At 43.0% G+C, this 21,286-nt stretch overlaps 1 protein-coding gene across 1 annotated transcript in view; it reads right to left on the minus strand.

Annotated features, from left to right (window-relative positions):
- CUX2 (cut like homeobox 2) overlaps positions 1 to 9,968 on the minus strand; it is a 337,894-nt gene extending 327,926 nt beyond the window's left edge. The window contains exon 1 of the mRNA XM_018558332.1: positions 9,522 to 9,968. Coding sequence (XP_018413834.1) covers positions 9,522 to 9,584 — 63 coding nt within the window. The 5' untranslated portion in view covers positions 9,585 to 9,968. The remainder of the gene's footprint in view (positions 1 to 9,521) is intronic.
- Positions 9,969 to 21,286: the final 11,318 nt, after the last annotated feature.

Consider the following 21,286-nt stretch of genomic DNA (forward strand, 5'->3'; position numbering starts at 1 on the left):
AAAATATTCCCACCAGTGAATCCTGATCCAAAGATTTGAATGACATTGCATTCACTTTTTTTGCATTTGGTGTTTGTGCAGTGAATGCAAATGTCATCCAGCCAGATCATCCAACATGGTGGTTGCAACCTGATCCAGCAGAACTTCAGTGATCTTTTGCTGGCTGCAATCAGCAGTAATCTACTGCTATAGGGAGAGGCTGGACAGCTGCAAAGGTTCTGCCTAAACCTCTGTACTGATAGGAAGTGCCGTTAAGTCACTTGTGACGCCACTACACTCCCGATGTAAAGGATCTTATGGAGCGATTTATAGAAGCACTGAAAGCCCAGAAGCTAGTTCCCGAGGCACCTGGGACTCAAGCTATTCATTATGATTTGTTGTTAAGGGTAACTGCACTGCTGCATAACTCTACACATATTGGGACTAAGGGCCTGTTCACACCAGGGCTGTGCGTTAATCACACAGTACCCCGCAACGCACATACCAAGCATTAACAGTTCGGGAGCCACATTACATTGGCATTTATTTGAATGGCACCCCATATGCACATCCCAGCCGCATCGCGATTGTCCATGCCGTCACACATGGTATCACAATATTGCACTATTTTATTTTAACTACACCGCAACACACGGTACTGCGCGTTGTAGCATGGTTAATTGCATTGCAGGTGTGAGGTGCATTTCAGGTGCCATTCTAATGAATACCAATGCAACACACCGCCCGCACTGTTAACGCACGGCCCTGGTGTGAACGGTCCCTGTTTGAATTATATCTCATGGCTAGTGTCAGAGGTGGGCAAATAACAAAGAAATTGTTGGTCAAATTAAAAACAAAGCCATCGATGCTTGTGATCTGTCTTCAAAACAGTTTTAGCCTAGGTTAACACCTGTGTTGCATTGCTGTAGGGCAGTCCAGCACTTCTCAGCCAGAAGCTACCTTCCAAGTGCATGCGGACTAAACTATGCTAAACTAAGCTAAACTAGAGTGGGTTGGACAGATCAGAGGGAAAAAAATCTCATGACATCCACCAACCAGCACTTGGAAGACCTATGCAGCTTCTGACTAGCAAGGCCGGAGAACGTTTTTACAATGTCAGATTTTATTTTGCCTTGTCTATTGCATTTTGGCTAGATTGTGGGCCATGCATTAGAGTGCATGCTTAATCTAGGTTCATAAAATGCAAAAAATCTTTACCGCAGATCCCATATTCTGCACAAACAAAAAACAAATATAGACAAATAAGCAGGTGAGGTCATGAGAGGAATTTATCAGACAAAATATGGAGCAGCTGTGCATGGCAATCAATCAGCTTCTCTCTTTCATTATCAAATCTTGTCAGAACAAACTTAAAGGTACCCACACACCTTACGATAATTGTACGATAATCCCAGGAAATCCCACGATCGTACGATTATTGTAAGGTGTGTGGAAGCCGTGCGACCTCTACTACTGTAAGGTCGCACGACTTTTATCTTGCGAACATGTTCAAAAAATCTCAGAGAATCGTACGATTTTCAGCGGGTGTGTAGCATGTTCGTAAGATAAAAGCCGGACGGGCCGATGCGCGCAAGCACACACTGCCCGTTCTGCATTGCGGTCATCGGAAGCCTGCCCCTCAGCGGGGCGGGCTTGCGATCATCGCAAGTAAGATCTGCCTGTCCAAGATAGGCAGATCGTACGTTTTTTTAATTACCTTAAGGTCCCCACACACCTTGCGATAATCGTACGATAATCGCGGGAAATCCCGCGATCGTACGATTATCGTAAGGTGTGTGGAAGCTGTGCGACCTCTACTACTGTAAGGTCGCACGACTTTAAACTTACGAACATGTTCGAAAACCCGCCGAGCATCGTACGATGTTCGGCGGGTGTGTAGCATGTTCGTAAGATAAAAGCCGGACGGGCCGGTGTGCGCACACTGCCCGTTCGGTATTGCGGTCATCGGAAGCCGATCATTGCAAGTACGATCTGCCTATGCAAGATAGGCAGATCGTACGTTTTTTTAAGTACCTTACAACCATCGCAAGACAAAAGTCTTGCGATGGTTGGAAGATGTGTGCCAGCCTAAGAGAGATGCTGATTGGTTGCTCTGGGCAACTGCTCCAACTGCTCCAGATTTTGTCTGCTGCAGTTTTGATAAGTTCCCCTAAATGTGTTTATTTATAATTAGCTTTTTAAAGTAAGGTGCATATGGAAAGGTCTTTTCACAAAACAAACAACACATAAACACACTTATCAGCTAGCAGCTAGCAAAAAAACTAAACAAAGCAAATTGCACTTTCTAGAAATTTGAGTTAAAACTGAGGTTTTAGCTGCACACATTTGCAAATAAATGTGAAAGCCACACTGCCTTGTCTAGGCCCCTATGTGTAGTGTGGTCCCTAATGCTCATCTATGAGAGCCTCTATCTTGGAAGAAGTATGCAGGGGTGGACAAATGAATATGGAATTCAGGATCCAGTCTGTCCAGTTCAAGAGCCAGCTCCATTAAAAACTAGAGGAAACCGCAAAAGTTAGGCACCAGCTATAATTTATAAGAAGCATTGGCGACCTGGCTCCTGGGCTTTGTCCAGCCCTGATATATAGCAATGAATACATTGAGGGAGGATATGTCTGGAGGTAGCCCATTCCTCCTTAAAGGCACAGGGCTACTCCAGAAGCCCAGCAAAACACAGTACAATGTCAGTATTTAAATCCTCTGTTTTAATGCAAATTTTTAGATAGTGATTTGATTTTTTCGTGGCTTGCTGGCATGTGTTTGGAAATTTTTGTATCATTTTTTGATTTTTTAAAAGCCTGCCCCTGACCAGCATGCTGCAGAAAGGGGCCCTAGTTCTCTGTGTGGAAACAGTTGTCTGCTTGCAGAGGTCCAAAACACCCCTGCTTAATTAGAGCTAGATTTCCCAAATCGGCGGGGAGCCCAAGCTTTTATGATATTAGAACTATAGGTTTGATTCCACATGGGGCATGTTGGACCTTTGAAGAGAGGCCACTGCTTCCAGACAGGGTGCACGTTCCTTCATGTTTGCAGAGGACAAGCCTTTCTAGTCAAGCTGTGGCTGCTTTCTAAAGGAAAGGAACTGTGAGGAACTGTGTTGAAGCACCTTGGGTGCATTTAGCTAATTCAAACTGGAAGTTGCGTCGGGCTTTATTATTTCCTTCAAGAGTTATCCACTTTGGTCAGGTAGGTGGAAAACTCCACTCACTTCACTGGGGGATGCTTTGCATTAGCATAGATTCCCCCTTCAGAACCAGTGCCAATCAGCTATTTCTGAGTAATTTAAAACCCACCTGCAACCAAAATATGATTTTAATGAATAGGATAGGGTTTGTTAGACCTTTTTCAGGTTTTAATTGCCGTCCGCGTTGCCCTTGGTACCATTTCCCCTCACTTCCTGTATTACCCAGCAGAGGTTCTAACCCTTCTACACTCTTCTTAGTAAATATGTTTTATTACTGCCTGCTCCCTTGTATTACTGCAATGTGCTCACTTTCTGTCTCGGTGACAACAAAGTAAGTGAGCAAAAATCACTCCAACTTCTACACAAGCAGCAGAAAAACGCTGACAGGGTTCTAAGCTTCTAAGCCAAAAACAAAATAAAAGTCTGGAAGGTGTTGGTTGCATGGTTAATCTACACACAATGTGGAGAACATCCAACATCACAATAATTTCAATTGATCCTGTTTACGTGTGTGCCTTTAAAAGTGGATCACTTGAATGTCCTGCCCACTGTATTTTCAGTGTGCTTAAACATATTATAATGATAATGCAAAGGCGCGTGGTAGATTCTTTATTTGTCTTGCCTACATAGTAGGTGAGGTTGAATAAAGACACAGGTCCCTCAGGCAGGGGTGTATCTACTGCAAGGCAAACTAGGCATTTGCCTAGGGCGGCACTTTCCAGGGGGCGGCAGAAGACGCCACCCAAACCAATGAGGTGGACTGGGCCGGACTTGCCGTTGAGCATACTGGGCACTTGCCAAGTGGGCTGAGGCTGGGCGGCACAGAATCAGGTAGCGGCGACTGCCTAATGAGGGAAACTAGGCGGCCCTAAGAGCGGCTGCCTAATTATAGAGCTGTCCGGTGGAGGGGAGGGTCCAGTGAGATGCGGTCTGGCTGGCTTTGTACAGGAGGTGGAGGAGAAGCAGCGGGTGGCTCGGGGCTGCCATAGCATGTGATCTGATGGCGGGATATCCCAGAAGCAGGCTGGGGACTGCAATGTATACTGTTGGTACTGATGGCACTTCAAGCTACAGGTAAGAGGAGCAGCACATGTATGCAAGGAAAGGGACTATGCAGAGCCCACCTGAGACCGTGTACAGCTCTCCTGAGACCCCGTGTGCGCTGTATCCAGTGACTGACAGGTTGCACAAAATGTCCTAAACAGGAAGGGGTGGGGCAAATTTAGATTGAGGGGGGTGCCCGAGTTTAGACTTGCCTAGGGCAGCACAAAACCAAAATACACCACTGCCCTCAGGTTCAACCTATATAGTGTGTATACAGTATATGTGTGTATAACCCTGTATATTATGTAAAATTGAGGAACCCACTCAAGTGTTTTTTGAAGCTGTGTATGTTTTCTGCTGTGTATGTTTTCTGCTGATATAACCATTTGCACAATAAAAAAATCTCTAGCGCTGTATACGATTGTACCGTATCCCTTCCAATATCTTGTTGTGCCCTCGTGTCTTCCCCAGAGGTCTTGGTTTAACTAGTGTGTTCCCAATACTACTGTCCCCATTGATTAGTTTGTAAATTGCAATTATGTCACCTCTTAATCGTCTCCTCTCTAAGGAGAATAAATGTAATTTTTGTAGTCGGCCTTGATAACTCAGACCCTCCATCCCCCTCATTAATTTAGTTGCCCTTCTTTGAACTTTCTCTAGCTCATGGACACATAGTGTAGATCTCGGTTTTGGGCAAGTCTGAAGCACAAAGACGAGGTTGCTTTTTTCACTGATTGCAGTGACAAACTGGAAACCAATTGATTCCCACAGAGAATTTACCACCCTACACCAAGTCTGGACAAATCCTAGGAACCAGGTAGCCAATGCGCCTTACAAATGACAGCTGGTACCTAACTTTTGAGTCTTTCTTTACCTGTTATCAATAGAGCTGGTTTCCTAAAAAATCCTGCTGCCTCCTGGGTTGGACAGACTGGCCCCTGCATTCATATTACTTTGTCCACCCCTGCCCTGTACCCTGTTTGACTATAATGATACTTTAGTACAGAGTAGTAACATACAATTCATAGCAGCCAATCATTCTCCAACAATCATTTTTTCTAGTGTATGGTAAAATATCTGCCGGTCATTTTGAGCTGTGTGTGGAACGGGTTCTCTATCTTTATGTGTAGTTTAGTCTGAAATGTACTGGTCTGAGCCTGCTAAAATACTATGGTATACATTTCTATATTAAAAGGGCTGTGTTCATCCACAGCAGAATTGTTACCACTTTCTGATCTGCAGTACTTTATTTTGCTACAAAATGGTATTTAAGCAGTTGTTGAACTTTATGATGGCTGCATTAGTGGGCAGAATGACACCATAGAATGAAAAGTTCTGCTCACTGCTCAACCCAAGTTTTTACCATGCAGTCCAATTCAATGATACCTTGTTTCGGGCCTGGTACAGTCACGGAGGCTTCTAAAAAAAGAACAGCTGTACACAGAATCACATAAGATGAAGCCACCTGAGGAAGCATAGTGCAGAGATCCACTGTAAGAAGCCAGTTTTAAAATAACTGCAATGCAAACAAGGAACTAGGCGTTATATACTTAAATATTCTTAGTTCAAAGGGCAAAGGTGAAGTTCGAAATGCAGGGAGGAAGAGCAGCCAATCAATTTTTTAATGTACTTAAAGACACAAATTCTGATTTGCTGTTTTTGATCATTGCACCCCATACAGCCTTAAAATGTACCCCAAAACCTTGTGTCTGATTTTCTATAGGTATGGTGCAAATGGTATTATTTTAAGACTTAGGACAGTCTAAAGCCACAGGTTTATTTTTTTCGTTCAACCTGCAGGCTGAACGAAAAAATAGAACAGATTTTTTTCCATCAATGTTTACTAATGTTGATGGATGAATCCCTTGCTGTTTCCTTTTTATTAGAATACTTAAACGGAGCTAGCAACTAATTAGCTGCTAGCTCGGTTCAGGGTGAGAATTTTCCAACCGGCTCTTTCGATCAGCTGATCGAGGGATGCTGGGCACAAGGGTGCCAACAGAGGCACCCATGCGGTGAATTTCTGCCAGTCATCAAGAACAGCCGAAATTCGATGCGTGTATACGCGGCTTAATTTGGGAATCAGATGTCACAAATGTCAAAAAAGTTCATCAGCGTTAACTAACAAATAAACTAATAATGGGCATGGTTGCTGTAACTGTTCATACATACAGTATTAAATACATTTGTCTCTCAAATATTTACCTTTTCCTATCACCCAGAAGCATTTTAAAACCAACTACATAGAAAATACTAAATCCTGGGTTGTCTCCCTGTGGGCACCTAGTTTTACACCTCTCCCCCTAATTATAATTACAAAAAATAGAGGAAAAGGAAGGGGAAAACCCTTCCTTTTCCTCTATTTTTTGTTTTTTTTAAAACCAACTACAGCTAAGACCTAAAAACAATCAACAATGATAAGTGGTGATTTGTGCTTTTTAGGGCTTAGTAAAAATGCAATCCTGTTCTAATAAACAGCATACACTGGCACATCAGCCATCAGCAGAATGCTATCCATTTGTACTCATGAACCTCAGCAGTTTTATATTGGGATATTAAAAAAAAGTCATTTTCCTAAAAGCCTCAATGTATTATTGCTGAATATGGAGAGCTCTTTGCTCAATAAGAGGAACTTATGTGTGTTTTGTCCCTCTCCAAAGCATTTGTATGTTCTGATTTCCTGGAGGGATAAGCTTGTTTAATATCCATGTAAATGAGCAGCTACACAGCAGTTTGAGATTAAACAATGCAAGTCATTTTTCCTCTAGTATATGTGCAGGGCCAGCATATAACAGCGAGGGGTGATTGTATACCATATGCATTAAGCAAATATACACCAAGGCTTTGCCATCAGGTCAGTTCTTTTTATACATTAGAACAAAAGGCTTATTGGTAATTTCACAGACCAATACCACTACAGCTGAACGCAGAATTAGGTGACCCAAAGACGACTGAAAGGGGTCATTTTAATCTAATAAAATGTATAGCTCCAGCAAGCTTAAAAACAGAGGCAGCCAATCACGACACTAAAAGCCTGCAGACTAAAGGTTAGAGCACTGAATATTAGTTGCTTAATGAAAATGTTGTTAACTGACATTCAGGGATGAATGAATCCAAATACCAGGGCAAGTTGAAATCCTCCAGACCTGAATAACAATAGGAGGATCGCAGCCAGCCATGAGCACATTTGAACCTGCTCCTGCTTTCTCACATATCTGTTTGCCATGCTCTTGTCATTCCCCATGTTACAGAACATCAATCATAAATAAAGAGTTGCTGCCCTGAGAATGCCCAGGTCTGATTTACAAACATTAGCAGGGAATACAGTTACCGTTTCCCATCACGGCCAAACAAGTGTAAGCAGACAATTAAAAGCCAAGAACCTCTTCTGCAAGAATTACATTCCGCCTATACAATATATGTCTACCCTTCGGAAATACACACAGAATTCAGACCTACCTTGTCTAGTTCAAAGTGATGTGCCGACCAGTATATATATAATAAAATAATATAATAAAACCAGTATTCTATATAATAAAAACATGTATATACATGTCTAAGTAGATAGATGGATACATACTTTAGATGAGAAGGATGCATTGGATAGACAGACACATAGAAAATAAAGAATTCTATATAAAAAAAACTGTATAAAAATATATATACAAACATATAAATACACATACAGTATACTGTATACCTTGATAGATGTATACGATACATGCTTGTAGAGCAAGACAGCTAACTTTCCAAATAAATTATTGAATACAGTTCTGTACATACATATCAATTAACTTCAGTGGAATACCAGAACAAAAGCAAGTAGACTAAAGCTACTAAAGCAAAGATCAGAACTGCATATCTTTTGATGTATATTAGGAGTAGTGAGTCGAAGCTAATTGCTTTAATAGCATTGCCTATACAGTTACTATTAAAAGAAAATGACTAATGGTATCATATATGTTTTATGCATAGTGCAAATTATATATTATTCCCATGTTTGTTAAAGAGTGTGTAAACAATTTGGATAGACAATGACATAAATACAGTCTAATGTACAGAAAAGATAGTAAGTATTAATGCAAATCAGAGTACTTCTGCAGATGTGGCTCTATGCCGAGCATCAATTATCAAACCATACACAACACACACATACTCTTCATGGATAAAATAACTTGATGGGTCCAGCAGCATATGGCAATAGGTGAGGGGGGAATGCTCTAGCAATGAAAGCGTTAAAAGCATACACCTTTAATAAGAAAGCAAGTGTGACTTCAGCACCTCAAATGAGGAAAGCAACCCTGAGATTATTCAGAGGCTTCCTGTCCATACACATAATATTATGTCTGCAAATGGCCACAACATTAAATAATAACAAATGGCGTTAAAATAGAAAATAAACACATTTGTGAGATTATCCGGATGGTTTGAAAAACCACGTTTCTGAGATAATCTGCTTGTTACTAGTCAAGCAAGAAAGACTTTCTGTGTAACTTTAAAGAGCTCTCATATGCAATGTGATGTTTGTCCTCATGGCAGTGGTGATTAACCTGTGAATATAATACAAGTGCTACAGATCCTTGTCTGACAATTTGGGCATCAAAGATTTCATAGGAGGCTTCAAGTTCAAGCATCACTTGAGTACATGACGATGACAAGTATTACATGGACACCTTACATGAGCTTCTAGGGTTAGCATTGCCGACTATGAAATGCAAGAATTATTCTTTGCAAAGTGAGCGTCACAAGTGGACCACCGTGCACATAATAATACAAAACATATCAAAAGTGGAAGAAATCCAGAGCAGCATTTTCACATTATCTTTGTATCCCCCAGACATCCCCCCCGTATCTTCAGGATTGTGGCAGAACCACAAGGCATTAAGGATCAGCCAGCTTTCAGGAAAAAAAAAGAGTCTGCAGCTCTAGACACAGATGTAGTTCACTAAAGCATCTGTCACTGGTGTACCAGGCGGGAAGAAAAAGAGCCCTTTAGCCAGGACATGTCAAAGACCCCACGTATTGAATCGTCAATTCATTGCCAAGGGGTCTGTGAAACTCCTTTGCTTCCTGGTAGCTCAGGCAGACACACACAGCTCTATGGCTGCACACTGTGCTCCACTGCTACTGCTGAATCAATGACTGAACTGAACAAAGGCAGAGTGAGGATCAATTCCTAATACGTTATCAATCCAGCAGCCTCCCTCCTCCCACTCCACCACCGCCCCTGCAACCTGGGCCCCCCTCGCTCTCTGTACCCCACAACCCCAAAGCCAGCACCCCTTGCACCCACCTGCAGCCGCCGCAGATCAAACCTCTTCCAATATTGGAACATTGATCCCACATTAGTAGCCATCTTGGGGGATATTGAAGCGATATTGTCTGTGTTGGGATTTTTTTTCTTTCCAGCCTCACACAGGCTGATCTCAATCTCCGGGCTGGACCAGTCTCTCCTCTCTCTCCCCTCTTCACTTAATCCCGTTTCGCTGATTCAAAGCCACCCAGCCAGAAGAGTGCATTGTTTGTAATCCCCAAAGTGCGGCAGCCTTTTCCTCAAGTCTCCGGGTCACCCCGGGACTGATTCGCAAGAACTTGATTTTTTTTTTTTCCGCAAAACTTATCAATAGTGACGTCACATGCAGATCGATACAGCCTGGGAGAGAGGGAGGGAATGTGCAATTCAATTAACATGTGTGGTTTGAGATGCTGTGGGATAATAAATTCTCCCCTCCCTCCCTGGCTGTCTGCTGGTATAGGCTGCATATACTGAGGGCAGGGCAGTCTGTGCAGGGGGTGTGCACAGTCCCTTGCTGTCTTGTGGTATAGCCTGCATATACTGTGAGGGGCAGCCTGTGCAGGGGGTGTGCACCATCACTGGATGTTTGGTGGTATATGCTGCATATATTAACTGGCAGCCTTTGTAGGGGGGTGGGGGGAGTTTGCACTGTCTCTGCCTGTCTGCTGGTATAGGCTGCATATACTTAGATGGTCAGCTTGTGCAGGCTGCATGCACTGTCCCTGGATATGTGATAGTCTAAGCTGCATATACTGAGCAGGGCAGTCAGAGTAAAGGGTGTTCACTGGCTTTGTTGTGATATAGGCTGCATATCATAGGTATGCACAATCACTGGTACAGGCTGCATACATTAAGTGTGTGTCACCCTCTGTAGGGGGTGTTCTCAGCTGTCTGCTAGTGTAGGCTGCATATACTGAACAGGACAGCCAGCCATGAGGGTGTAGATAGAAATTGGCTGCCTGCTGGTATATTCAGCATACACCCAAAGCATCCACTTGTGCAGGAGGTGTTTACCATATCTGGGTATGATGGTCGGAGCAGGATAGCCTGTGCTGGGAGTATATGTGGTACATATACTAAGCAGGACAACCTGCGCAGAGGATACACACTGTACCTGGCTGTCTGCTGCTCCAGGCTGCATACAATGAATAGGGTAGGCTATGCATCCTGCAGAGAAAGGCAGTCTGGGCAGTAGGTTGATACCGATCCTGGCTCTCTGATGGTATAGTATACTCATATTGAGAATGCCAGGTTGTGTGGGGTTTCTTCTGCAGTCTGAGCCCCCATTTACACGTGAGCATTTTAAAGCGCATTTCCAGAATCACTTCAATGCTCAACACTCAGATTTCCATGTAATTCTATTATGTCCATTCATATCTAAATGATGTGCTGTCTCTCAATGCTCAAGAAAAGTACAGGAGCTTCTTTGAGGTACGATCACGCATCTTTGGCCCCAACAGACTTCAATAGGAGCGCCTAAAAAAACAAGCGTAATGCATCTGCTTTGTGAGATTTTGCATCTAACAACCATCTTCTCCTCCTAGTAACTAGCATTCCATTGCCTAAAAGCTCAAGCCTTAAAATGCCCCAAAAACATGTGTACAACTACCACAGATGTAAATGTACCTTTAGGGGATAGCTCAGTTTTACCCTGGCACATATTTGTTTCACATAGCTAATCCAGTTCAGGGGAACCAGATTGAGAAACAGAGTAGGGCTGCAACAACTAATCGACATAATCGATTATAATCGATTATTGAAATCCTATAGCTGGTGGTGTTCTCCATTGCGCTGTATAATGTATTATTGCTGGGATTTGTAGTCCTCTGTAGCTGGCGTTACTCTGCATTGCGTTGTATATAATGTATTATTGCTGGGATTTGTAGTCCTCTGTAGCTGGCGTTACTCTGCATTGCGTTGTATATAATGTATTATTGCTGGGATTTGTAGTCCTCTGTAGCTGGCGTTACTCTGCATTGCGTTGTATATAATGTATTATTGCTGGGATTTGTAGTCCTCTGTAGCTGGCGTTACTCTGCATTGCGTTGTATATAATGTATTATTGCTGGGATTTGTTGTTCCTCTATAGCTGCTGGTATTCTGCACTGCACCGCTGTATTATGTACTATATTGCACACCACACTCTTTTTTTTACTTCTACCGCGCCAAGCTTGCTCCCGTGATGGACTACAATCTCACCACAAACTAGTAGTCCCATCACTGAACCCTTTTTTTTGTATCCGATTAACCGATTAATCGAACTTAATAATCGGCCAACTAATCGATTATGAAAATAATCGTTAGCTGCAGCCCTAAAACAGAGGTGAACATAATTCAGGATAAAAATGTCTCCCTTAGTAAATCAGTCCCTGTGGACAAAGGCAACACAATGGCTACCAGATGGTATTATAACATTCATCTTACGTCCAAAGGGCCTCTTTAGATCTCTGGCAATATGTAGATTCCAGGCGCATGCTTAAGGCCCCATTCACACTGAGCGATTCGCAAATCGAGCCCCATTGAGATGCATTGGAGAGCGATATCGTGCGGTAAATATCCGCGATATCGCACGGATTACTGCGCGATAAATCGCTCAGTGTGAACGGGGCCTTAAAGAGAAGTAAAGCTTTTTTTTTAATGTTTGCTTCTCTTTTGAGTCACAGAAGTACATTCACTAATGTACTCCTGTGAGCCAATGTCAGCATATGGGGGCACCTACCCACTTTATGCTGACAGCGCAGAGCTGAGATGCAGCCGAGAAGGATCCAGACACTATTGCCCACCCCGCTGCCTGATTGACAGCTGGCTCTGCCTCTCTAGGGCCAGAGCCAGCTGTACCTGCCCCTTCCCATGTCCGTTGAGTGAGCACTGAAGGAAAGGAGAGGGGAATCACTGAGGGGGTGGTGACTTATAGTCATTGCTCTCTGCAGGGAGAAGAGACCATGAGCTGAGTGATCGGTGGTTACATGATGGCTCATATTTCACTCTTCCAATACTTTGCTTTTGTGGGGGGAAATGGGTGTGGCTAAATTATTAAAGGGGTCTAACTTACACGTACAGTGAAAAGGAACTTATAAATGCACACAGTAACAAGATGTTGAGCAGACATAGGAAGTTGTGCAGTGCACTTCTAATAAAAACAGATTGCAAGATGCACTTACAGAGTGCAAGAGAAGGGATACTGTGCAATGAACATTCAGAGATAATAATTTACACTATGGATTGCACCCAGCATACAGAACAGGAGAAGTAATACTGTGCAGTGTCTATACATATAGAATAAGATATACTGAGAATTACAACCAGCATACAGAACAAGATAAGTAATACTGTGCAGTGTCCACACATACAGAATAAGATGTACTGAATATTACACCCAGAGTCAAGAACATGAGAAGTAATACTGTGCAGTGTCCACACCTACAGAATAAGATGTACTGAGAATTACACTCAGAGTACAGAACATGGGAAGTAATACTGTGCAGTCTCCACACATACAGAATAAGATTTACTGAGAATTACACTCAGAGTACAGAACATGAGAAGTAATACTGTGCAGTGTCCATACCTACAGAATAAGATGTACTGAGAATTACACTCAGAGTACAGAACAGGAGAAGTAATACTGTGCAGCCTCCACACATACAGAATAAGATGTACTGAGTATTACACCCAGAGTACAGAACATGAGAAGTAATACTGTGCAGTGTCCACACATACAGAATAAGATGTACTGAGAATTACACCCAGAGTACAGAACATGGGAAGTAATACTGTGCAGTCTCCATACATAGATAATAAGATGTACTGAGAATTACACCCAGAGTACAGAACATGAGAAGTAATACTGTGCAGTCTCCACACATACAGAATAAGACGTACTGAATATTAAACCCAGAGTACAGAACATGAGAAGTAATACTGTGCAGTGTCCCTACATACAGAATAAGATGTACTGAGTATTACACCCAGAGTATAGAACATCAGAAGTAATACTGTGCGGTGTCCATACCTACAGAATTAGTGTGTTTAGTGGCCCAAGGAAGTGATCAAGTGGTTTTACATTTGATCAAATCACTTGCCATGTATTACTGAGAACACTCTTGTGCAGCATCCGTACATACAGAATATGATATACGACATATGACATACATACAGAATATGATATACGACATATGATATACATGCAGAATAGGACATACGGTAGCAAAAGGGTTAATAGAAGTTACAGGCCTCCATGCAAACATTTCCAAAGGGCCCCCCATCTCCAAAATTTGTGCCATATCCCAAAACAACTCAAAAGGTTAGTCCAGCAATATGTAATAATGTAACCCTTTCCCTGCCATCATCGTAACTATTATGTCAGAGGCATCGCCGACATGTAAGCAAACTCCCAAATGTTTAAATTTTTTCTCCCAAATGTCGGCTTTATTGGAGAACTCATTCAGGCAACTGTAAAGCTACCTGATCACTTCATGTTGAGGAATGTTCCGCCTGACACCCCTTCGCCGCTATGTATCCTGGGTTTACCTGTCCTTCCTAGGTGCCAATGGCGGGTGACAGGATGGAAAGCGGCAGGAGATTAACGAACATCTGTTCCCACTCTGCCTGGGGAAGAAGCAAATTGAGCAACGTTTGTGCTCGATCAGCTTCACAAGAGTGCAGAGGTGACATTAGGGGTCTAATATCCCCAAGATACCTCCTTAAAGAGAACCTGTCACCTGTACTGTCCTATGGGGGCATATCAGTGCCCTTTAAGTTACACAAAAAAATAAAAGTTTAAAAAAGGAACATTTAAAAAATAAAATAAACACCCAAATAAAAATATTAAAAGCCCCTATCCCCACATACATACAAACGCACCCGTCTGGTATGCACACATATGAAAATGATTGCGCCACACGTATTAGGCATCACCGTGCACCATGGAGTGACAGCAATAATTCTAGGGCCATCACTCACTGCTAACTCTAAATTAATGAGCTGTAAAGGCTTTTAAAGCCTTGTCTACAGACAATTTAGGGGACCGGAGGATTTGCTGCTTCACGAGCGTGTACATTTGAAGGCTTGCCATATTTGGAATCTATTTACTCAACACAGCTTTAACTTTTATATTTGACCAAAAAATTGGTGTAGTATTGGTATCGTATTGAGTTTGTGTGAATGAATCTGAGTATGTTTTTTACTGATAATATAGATTTAAGAAACAGTAGCATGATTATTGTGTGACATAAAACATTTCAACTGCCACCATTTTATTCTACAGGGTCTCTGCTTTCAGAAAATATATAGGGGTGGATTTATCAAAACTGGAGCAACCAGAATCTTGAGCAGTTGCCCATGGCAACCAATCAGCATCTCTCTTCCGTTTGCTCAGGTAAGATTTGAAAATGAGACAGAGAAGCTGATTGGTTGCAGTGCAAATCTGCTCCAGATTTTGTCTTCTCGAGATTTTGATAAATTCCCTCTTCCCCATAATGTTTTGCTTTCAGCAGTAACCGGGTTAATTCTAGGTGGAGTCTGCTGGACCGAGTCATCACCTGACCCCTTAGGCCCTGTTCACAACAGGGCGATTTGTCGCGTATTTTTTACACACTAAAACCTATGCAAATGATAATCCCATGTATTCCTATGGGGGCTATTCACGCAAGGCGCTGAATTGCACGTAACAATACGCCCGTTGTCTAAAATAGTCGATGAGCTTCTTTTGTTGCGCTTATCAGCTCGTTTTGCTCCAGAGACTTCAATGCAAATGCGCCAATCAGCGCATTTTTGCTATTTTCTGTCCTTATTTTTAGCGCGTTTTTGCAGCTGAGACTACTTTTCATTGGATGACTGAAAAGGATCTGAAAACGAGCGTTAAAACGCTCTTACATATGAACAGAAAACACCTGTAAAATGCGCTGAAATGCGCATAAAAAACCTGCAAAGTGGCGCTAAAAAAATTATGTCCCGGACACTCAAGATACTGTATCTCAAAAGTGAGTTCCCACAAGATTCCGCTAATAGCAAAAACTAAAAAAGCCGTTTTGGGTGGAATGACACTTAAAATGAAAAGCGTCAGAGATACACAAATCAGTGTTTACAGGTTTTTTTACTGTAGAAAAATGCAAAAATGGTTTGCTTTGAAAAATGGGTTTACTTTACACATCAGACCCACACTAAAATGACCAGATCTTTTACATGAAAACTGAAAACACTTTACTGAATTAGGGCAAAATGTGTGTTTCAGTAATAAATGAACCTTCTCTTATAACTGGATCATACAATTCTAGTTATCATCCTGTGACAATAGGTTGAACAAACATGTCCTTCCAGACTATTTATAGTTGGCTCAGTTTGTAACATTTCATCTCGACATCAAATGTTTCATCTTCCATATACTATGACTTAAACGGGTCTATTTATAAACAATCTGCAGAGCCATTCGCCCTGCGAATCTCTGTGAACATTCGTTCTTTGTGAACACAGGAAAAACGGATATTCTTAGTATACAGTATATTCTTTTCAGCTCAAATGTATTGTAATATTGAATTATGGCCACTAGATGGAGCTGAGGAGCATTGGAAATAAGTACTTAGCTACCTCTAGTGGCCATAATGGTATTACATTACATTCCACTTGAAATGAAAATATACTAAAAATGTCAATTTTTGCCTCTATTCACACAGAAGGAACGTTTACTCGAATTGCACTGTGAATCATTTATAAGTAGACCCCAAACTGTATGTTTACCTGATTTTTAAAACATGAGGACTACTATTCTTCATCCCTCACATTACAATCACGTACCTGGTTTTGTGGCAGGTAAGTCACTTCATGCATAAATAATACAACTTTAAATTAAGCTGTTTTTCTTCCACTTTAGGTGCTGGTGAAGACTTTTGGAGATGATTAAATTGATGAAAATGATGAATGATTTGAATATGGAAAATGTGGTGCTTAATCACCTCTAGCAGCTCGTTCGATCCTTTATTAGTTATAAAGCGTACTTGCTGACCACATTCACCACACATCTGGATTTCCCACAATGAATCTCTGATTAAAATATATAGATCTGAATTAATAAAGTTTATTAGTGTACTCCGGAAGACCAATTGTATTCTTGTGGTATTTACTATGCCCCCGCTATACGAAACAAAAGGACATGCGCCACAAATTGCTTCACATAGGGTGGAATTTTCTGTGTGTCAGCTATACTGTACCATGTGTAAAATTAAAATATGTTGTGTCTAATGGAAAATGCACATCTCATGCAGGAGTAAATTTGCATGTAGTGCACACTAACATGTTGTGCCAAGGGTATGAAAGTGTAGAGATGTTGTGGCACAGCAAGTTTAATACACTGCTGCTTTAAGGTTCCAGTGGTAAAATAAATAAATATGCTACCTTTTTTGCTCCAATAGCATGGCGTATGACAGGGGTAAACAGATTAAAATGGAATTCAGGAGCCAGTTTGTCCATTCCAGGAGTTGGCAGGATTTTTTCAGGATCCAGCCTTATTGACGCCAACTAATACCTCAAAAGTGCCAGCTGTCATTTGTAAGGAGCACTGACTACCTGGATCCTGGGATCTGCCCAGCCCTGGTTTGTGGTCAGCCTAGGGTTGCCACCTGTCCGGGATTCACCCGGACAGTACGGGTTTTGAATGCTGTGTCCAGGTTTCATGGCAGCTGAGACCCGGACACAAGATGTCAGGCAGACAGGAGAAACCAAAATTAAGATAGGGGCTGCTGACCCCCCACTGAAAATAGTCTTAATTGTGATATTTACATATGAATGGGTGATGCTTTTTACATATGAATAAGCCGCAACTCCTCCCAAAAAAATGTACGTGCACTGCTAGAGTGTTCAGGTTTCGCTGAAAGAAAAGGTGGCAACCCTAAGTCAGCCACAGGAGCTCTATGAGTGGTCAGCTGTAGTACGCACATACACTGGTGGCAACGGATAGCAGACGGATCAGGCATCTTCCTCTACAGTTTCTCCTGGTCCAGAAAGAACAATAATGGCGCCGTGCTATAAACCTCACATGTGCAGCTCTTCATCAATTGTACTTAAGGGGCAAAGCAAGGACTCCCCCTCATTGCATTACTCAATCAGCAGCCAAGGAGAATAGACTATTGTGTTTTGAGAACCATTGATAGAGAATGTTCAATAGGGGGCATAACTAAAGCCCCATTCTCCAGCAGCAAATATTGGACCTAGGAATGTTTTACAATTCAGAGTATCCAGCATGATGGTCAATGGGCCTGTTCCCCCACTTGGAGAGAATATGGAGATATTTACCAATTTGGAACAGTCGATAAATGACATGGAGTCTGCACAAGTCTCAGACAAAGCTCAGTTTTGTTGCAGCTCCTTACCAGAGTAGCTCTAGGAACCCAATTCTCACGGTCCCTCCTTCCTCCTCCTAAACACTGACAATGAACCTTCCTTTTATGCTCGATTTGGGCCTTTTAAATATTCCATTGAAAGTGTTTTGTTACATCTGTTCGATAAGTGCAAAAAATACCTGTGGAGCCTGTGCTGACTGTTGTTAGTTAGCATTGTTCCTGGCTGTCTCTATGGACTCTAAAACACCTAACCCTTGTGTCATGGAAAAGAGGAGAGGGGGAGGTGTTCTGAAGTCCATTCCTAGGGTGACATACTGCTCCTGTACAGTACATAAGTGACCCTGTCACCCTAGGACAGGAAGTGTGTTATTGGCAGGATCCCAGGCTCACAACACAAATGCCCTGGGGAGGCTGATCTGTCAATAACCACCAATCTTCTGGATGCGGGTGGATTGTCATTAGACGTCCTTCGTGCCCGTGTGCGTGCGCCCCCTGGCGCGCACGAGCGGGACTCCACCAGGATTTTAAACGGCCAGCAATAGCCGTTTACATACAAGCGGTCCGGCGTCTGTAAAGACGCCCGATCGCTTGTATGATGCAAGTCAGGGTGCGCCCCCCCTCCTTACCTCTCCTCGCCGTTGCCGTCCGCGCTGCCGACGTCCCCGCGATCCCGAGCGTCCATCCATCCCGGGCGATGTGGCTCTGTGCACTGAGAACGGAGGGAGGTGATGTATTGCATCACCTCCCAGGAAGTGATGTATTGTGCCGCCCCAATGGGGCATAGAAGTTTATATAGATAAGGATTTATATAGTTATTTCTTTAAATCATTTTTTCCTATAGCTATTTTATTGTTAGTCCCTATGCTGCCATCTAGTGACCCTCTGTGGTAATGCACATGCTTTCCTGTATTCCTTTCCTGATATCTATGACATATTTCCCCTTTGTATATGTCCACCCTTCTTGTTGGTCAGTACTTCCTGTGTCATGGCTACAGGGCCACATGTAAGCTGCATGCAACAGGACACATGTAATCTGCATCGCACGCTACGATCAGTAACATCTTTTGACCGCATAATACTGAAATAATTAATCTGCTGTATCCTGTTGTCTGATGTACAGAATAAAGTAACTCTTGTGGATGAAAAGGTATTGGTGAGTTCAGCTATCTGATAAGGATTGTCCACAGTGATTGTATCTGCTTATACAGGCCAGGCATAGACGTCTCAGCAAGGGTTTACTAGCACAACAATCGGAGTCAGAATATGTATATTACATCACTTTCGGTACCGAAACCGGAGAGAAGCTGATGAAGCAGATCTGTGCTTCATCAGCTTCTCTGGGGGTCCCTGGGTGACATTAGGGGTCTTAGAGACCCCTGATGTCTCCATAAAGAAGACCTGTCACTGTAATTTGTGCGAACGGCTCCGGAGCTTCAGTTTAGCTGATCCAGATGTTGGATCGGCTGAGATGTAACCATTGACAACCATTTATATGCAAGAAAAATGTGACTTTTCACACGTGTTATTACCTCTGTCAGTCTGTTTACATGTGTTAAAACTACCTGTTGGCTGTCTACCCTTTTTAACCCTTCCCCATCCACTTTTGCTGTTGGATAGCCAGCTCTTGGGAGCAAGAACTGTTTTTTTGTTTCTGGCCTATGAGGACAAGGCCAATTTTAAGCAGGGGGAGAGTGTAGCGCCCTCTGCTATGTCGCTACTAAATTTAGTTCTATATCTGGACTGTAATCAGTCTGGATGCGGATTTTCTCTGAGTTCTGCTGGATTCCCTGAGTATGGTGGATTGATTGTTTCCCCTTGTTGCTGGGTTGGAAACTCAGCATACAGGGAGGGAGGATCCATCCTCAGACTGTGACTATGCATCTGACTCTGACCAATCCCAGAGCAGGCTGACTCAGAGGTATATGAATAAAAGTAGTACTCGCACTCCATGATATAAAAGTCAATGCTGTTTATTGACTGGGATAACACACATCTCCTTAGCAACGTTTCGAGACCATGCGGCCCCTTCCTCTGTTTGCCTGAGGAAGGAGCCGCACGGTCTCAAAACGTTGCTAAGGAGCTTTGTGTTATCACAGTCAATAAACAGCATTGACTTTAATATCATGGAGTGCGAGTGACTACTTTTATTCATCTTCATTTCACGGAGGCATCCGTTGTCACCACCGCACCCACCCAGTTGTATTTGGGCTTTGTCCGGTCAGGAGTGCGATGGGACTGTAGGATTATGACTCAGAGGTATGGCTGGAGGAAGGTGATAAAGGTTTGGGGACACTTTCCAGAATGCCATCTCTCCCCTGGGGCCCTCGCTGGGAGGAGGTCTGTGTGCTACAGGATGTCTAGCCTAGGCCTCGGCATGTGGAAGATGCTGGGGGCCTAGAGGCCTAAGATACTACAGGATGCCTGGTCTGAGCCTCAGCATGTGGCAGATGCTTGGGGCCCAGAGACCTTAAATGCTACTAAAAAGGAACCTGATATAAGCTGGGCTGCAGGTGGAATCTGCTTATTGAGTGTCGCAGAGGAGCTGGTGAGAACTACCGTCTGGACCCTGTAAGAGATCTCTCACCCTAATCTCAGGTACTATACAGAAGAGAAACCAGTTGGTGCACTACAAGTCCTGTGACAATTCTCTCTCCAAGTCCTGGACAATTTCTGGCTATTCTCTGGTGCTATTACTTTTTTGCTGGTCGCTCATATAGGACCTTGTGCTAGTGTTACAAGTTGTTGCTAAGGGAGAAGACACAGTCCTCTTTTTTTGATTACTCGGGTATCCTGCAACCCTAACCCTCTATCCTAGTTGCTAATGTGCAATAAATGCTAAAAAGACCCTACGACTCAAGCCTGCTTCTATTCTGGAGTGTCGGTGTTGCTGGAGCTGAGGGCCGGTGCCTGGCAAAACAGGTAGGAGAGCCCTAGTTCATATTCAGCGGCTCCTTCGGGGGTGAGCGCTACACACATAATTCTGGTTTTGCATTCCTATACAATACTATGTATAGGAGGCAGGTTAGAAGATCAGCTCCAGGTCAAATGTACCAGTCAATGAATTCTCAATGATCTCAGAAGCATCTTAAACTGATGCCACGGACAGAACCCCAATGCATGTCGACAACAGTCCCATACTTCCCTAAATCCATGGTCACATGATTCATCTTCTGTCTTCCTGCAGGGAGGACAGCTCTGGATCTCCATTCCCCATTCACAAAAAAGGCGCCAACAATGGACAACTGGCAGTTGATTCAAGTAAGCAAAAAAGTTGGTGGAGAGCTTGCGATCGCTGTGAAACTACCCCCCGCATTTTGGGGCGGGAGGGGGCGTGGCGGTGCATTGTATCAAATGGCACCGTGATCGAACGCGTGGCAAAACTTTGCCAGCGTTGCGTTCAACTGCAAACGCAAAAAATAGGGCAAGCAC

The sequence above is a fragment of the Nanorana parkeri genome, unplaced genomic scaffold (genome assembly GCF_000935625.1).
Source record: "Nanorana parkeri isolate BGI_ZX_2015 unplaced genomic scaffold, ASM93562v1 scaffold331, whole genome shotgun sequence".
Classification (NCBI taxonomy): Eukaryota; Metazoa; Chordata; class Amphibia; order Anura; family Dicroglossidae; genus Nanorana; species Nanorana parkeri.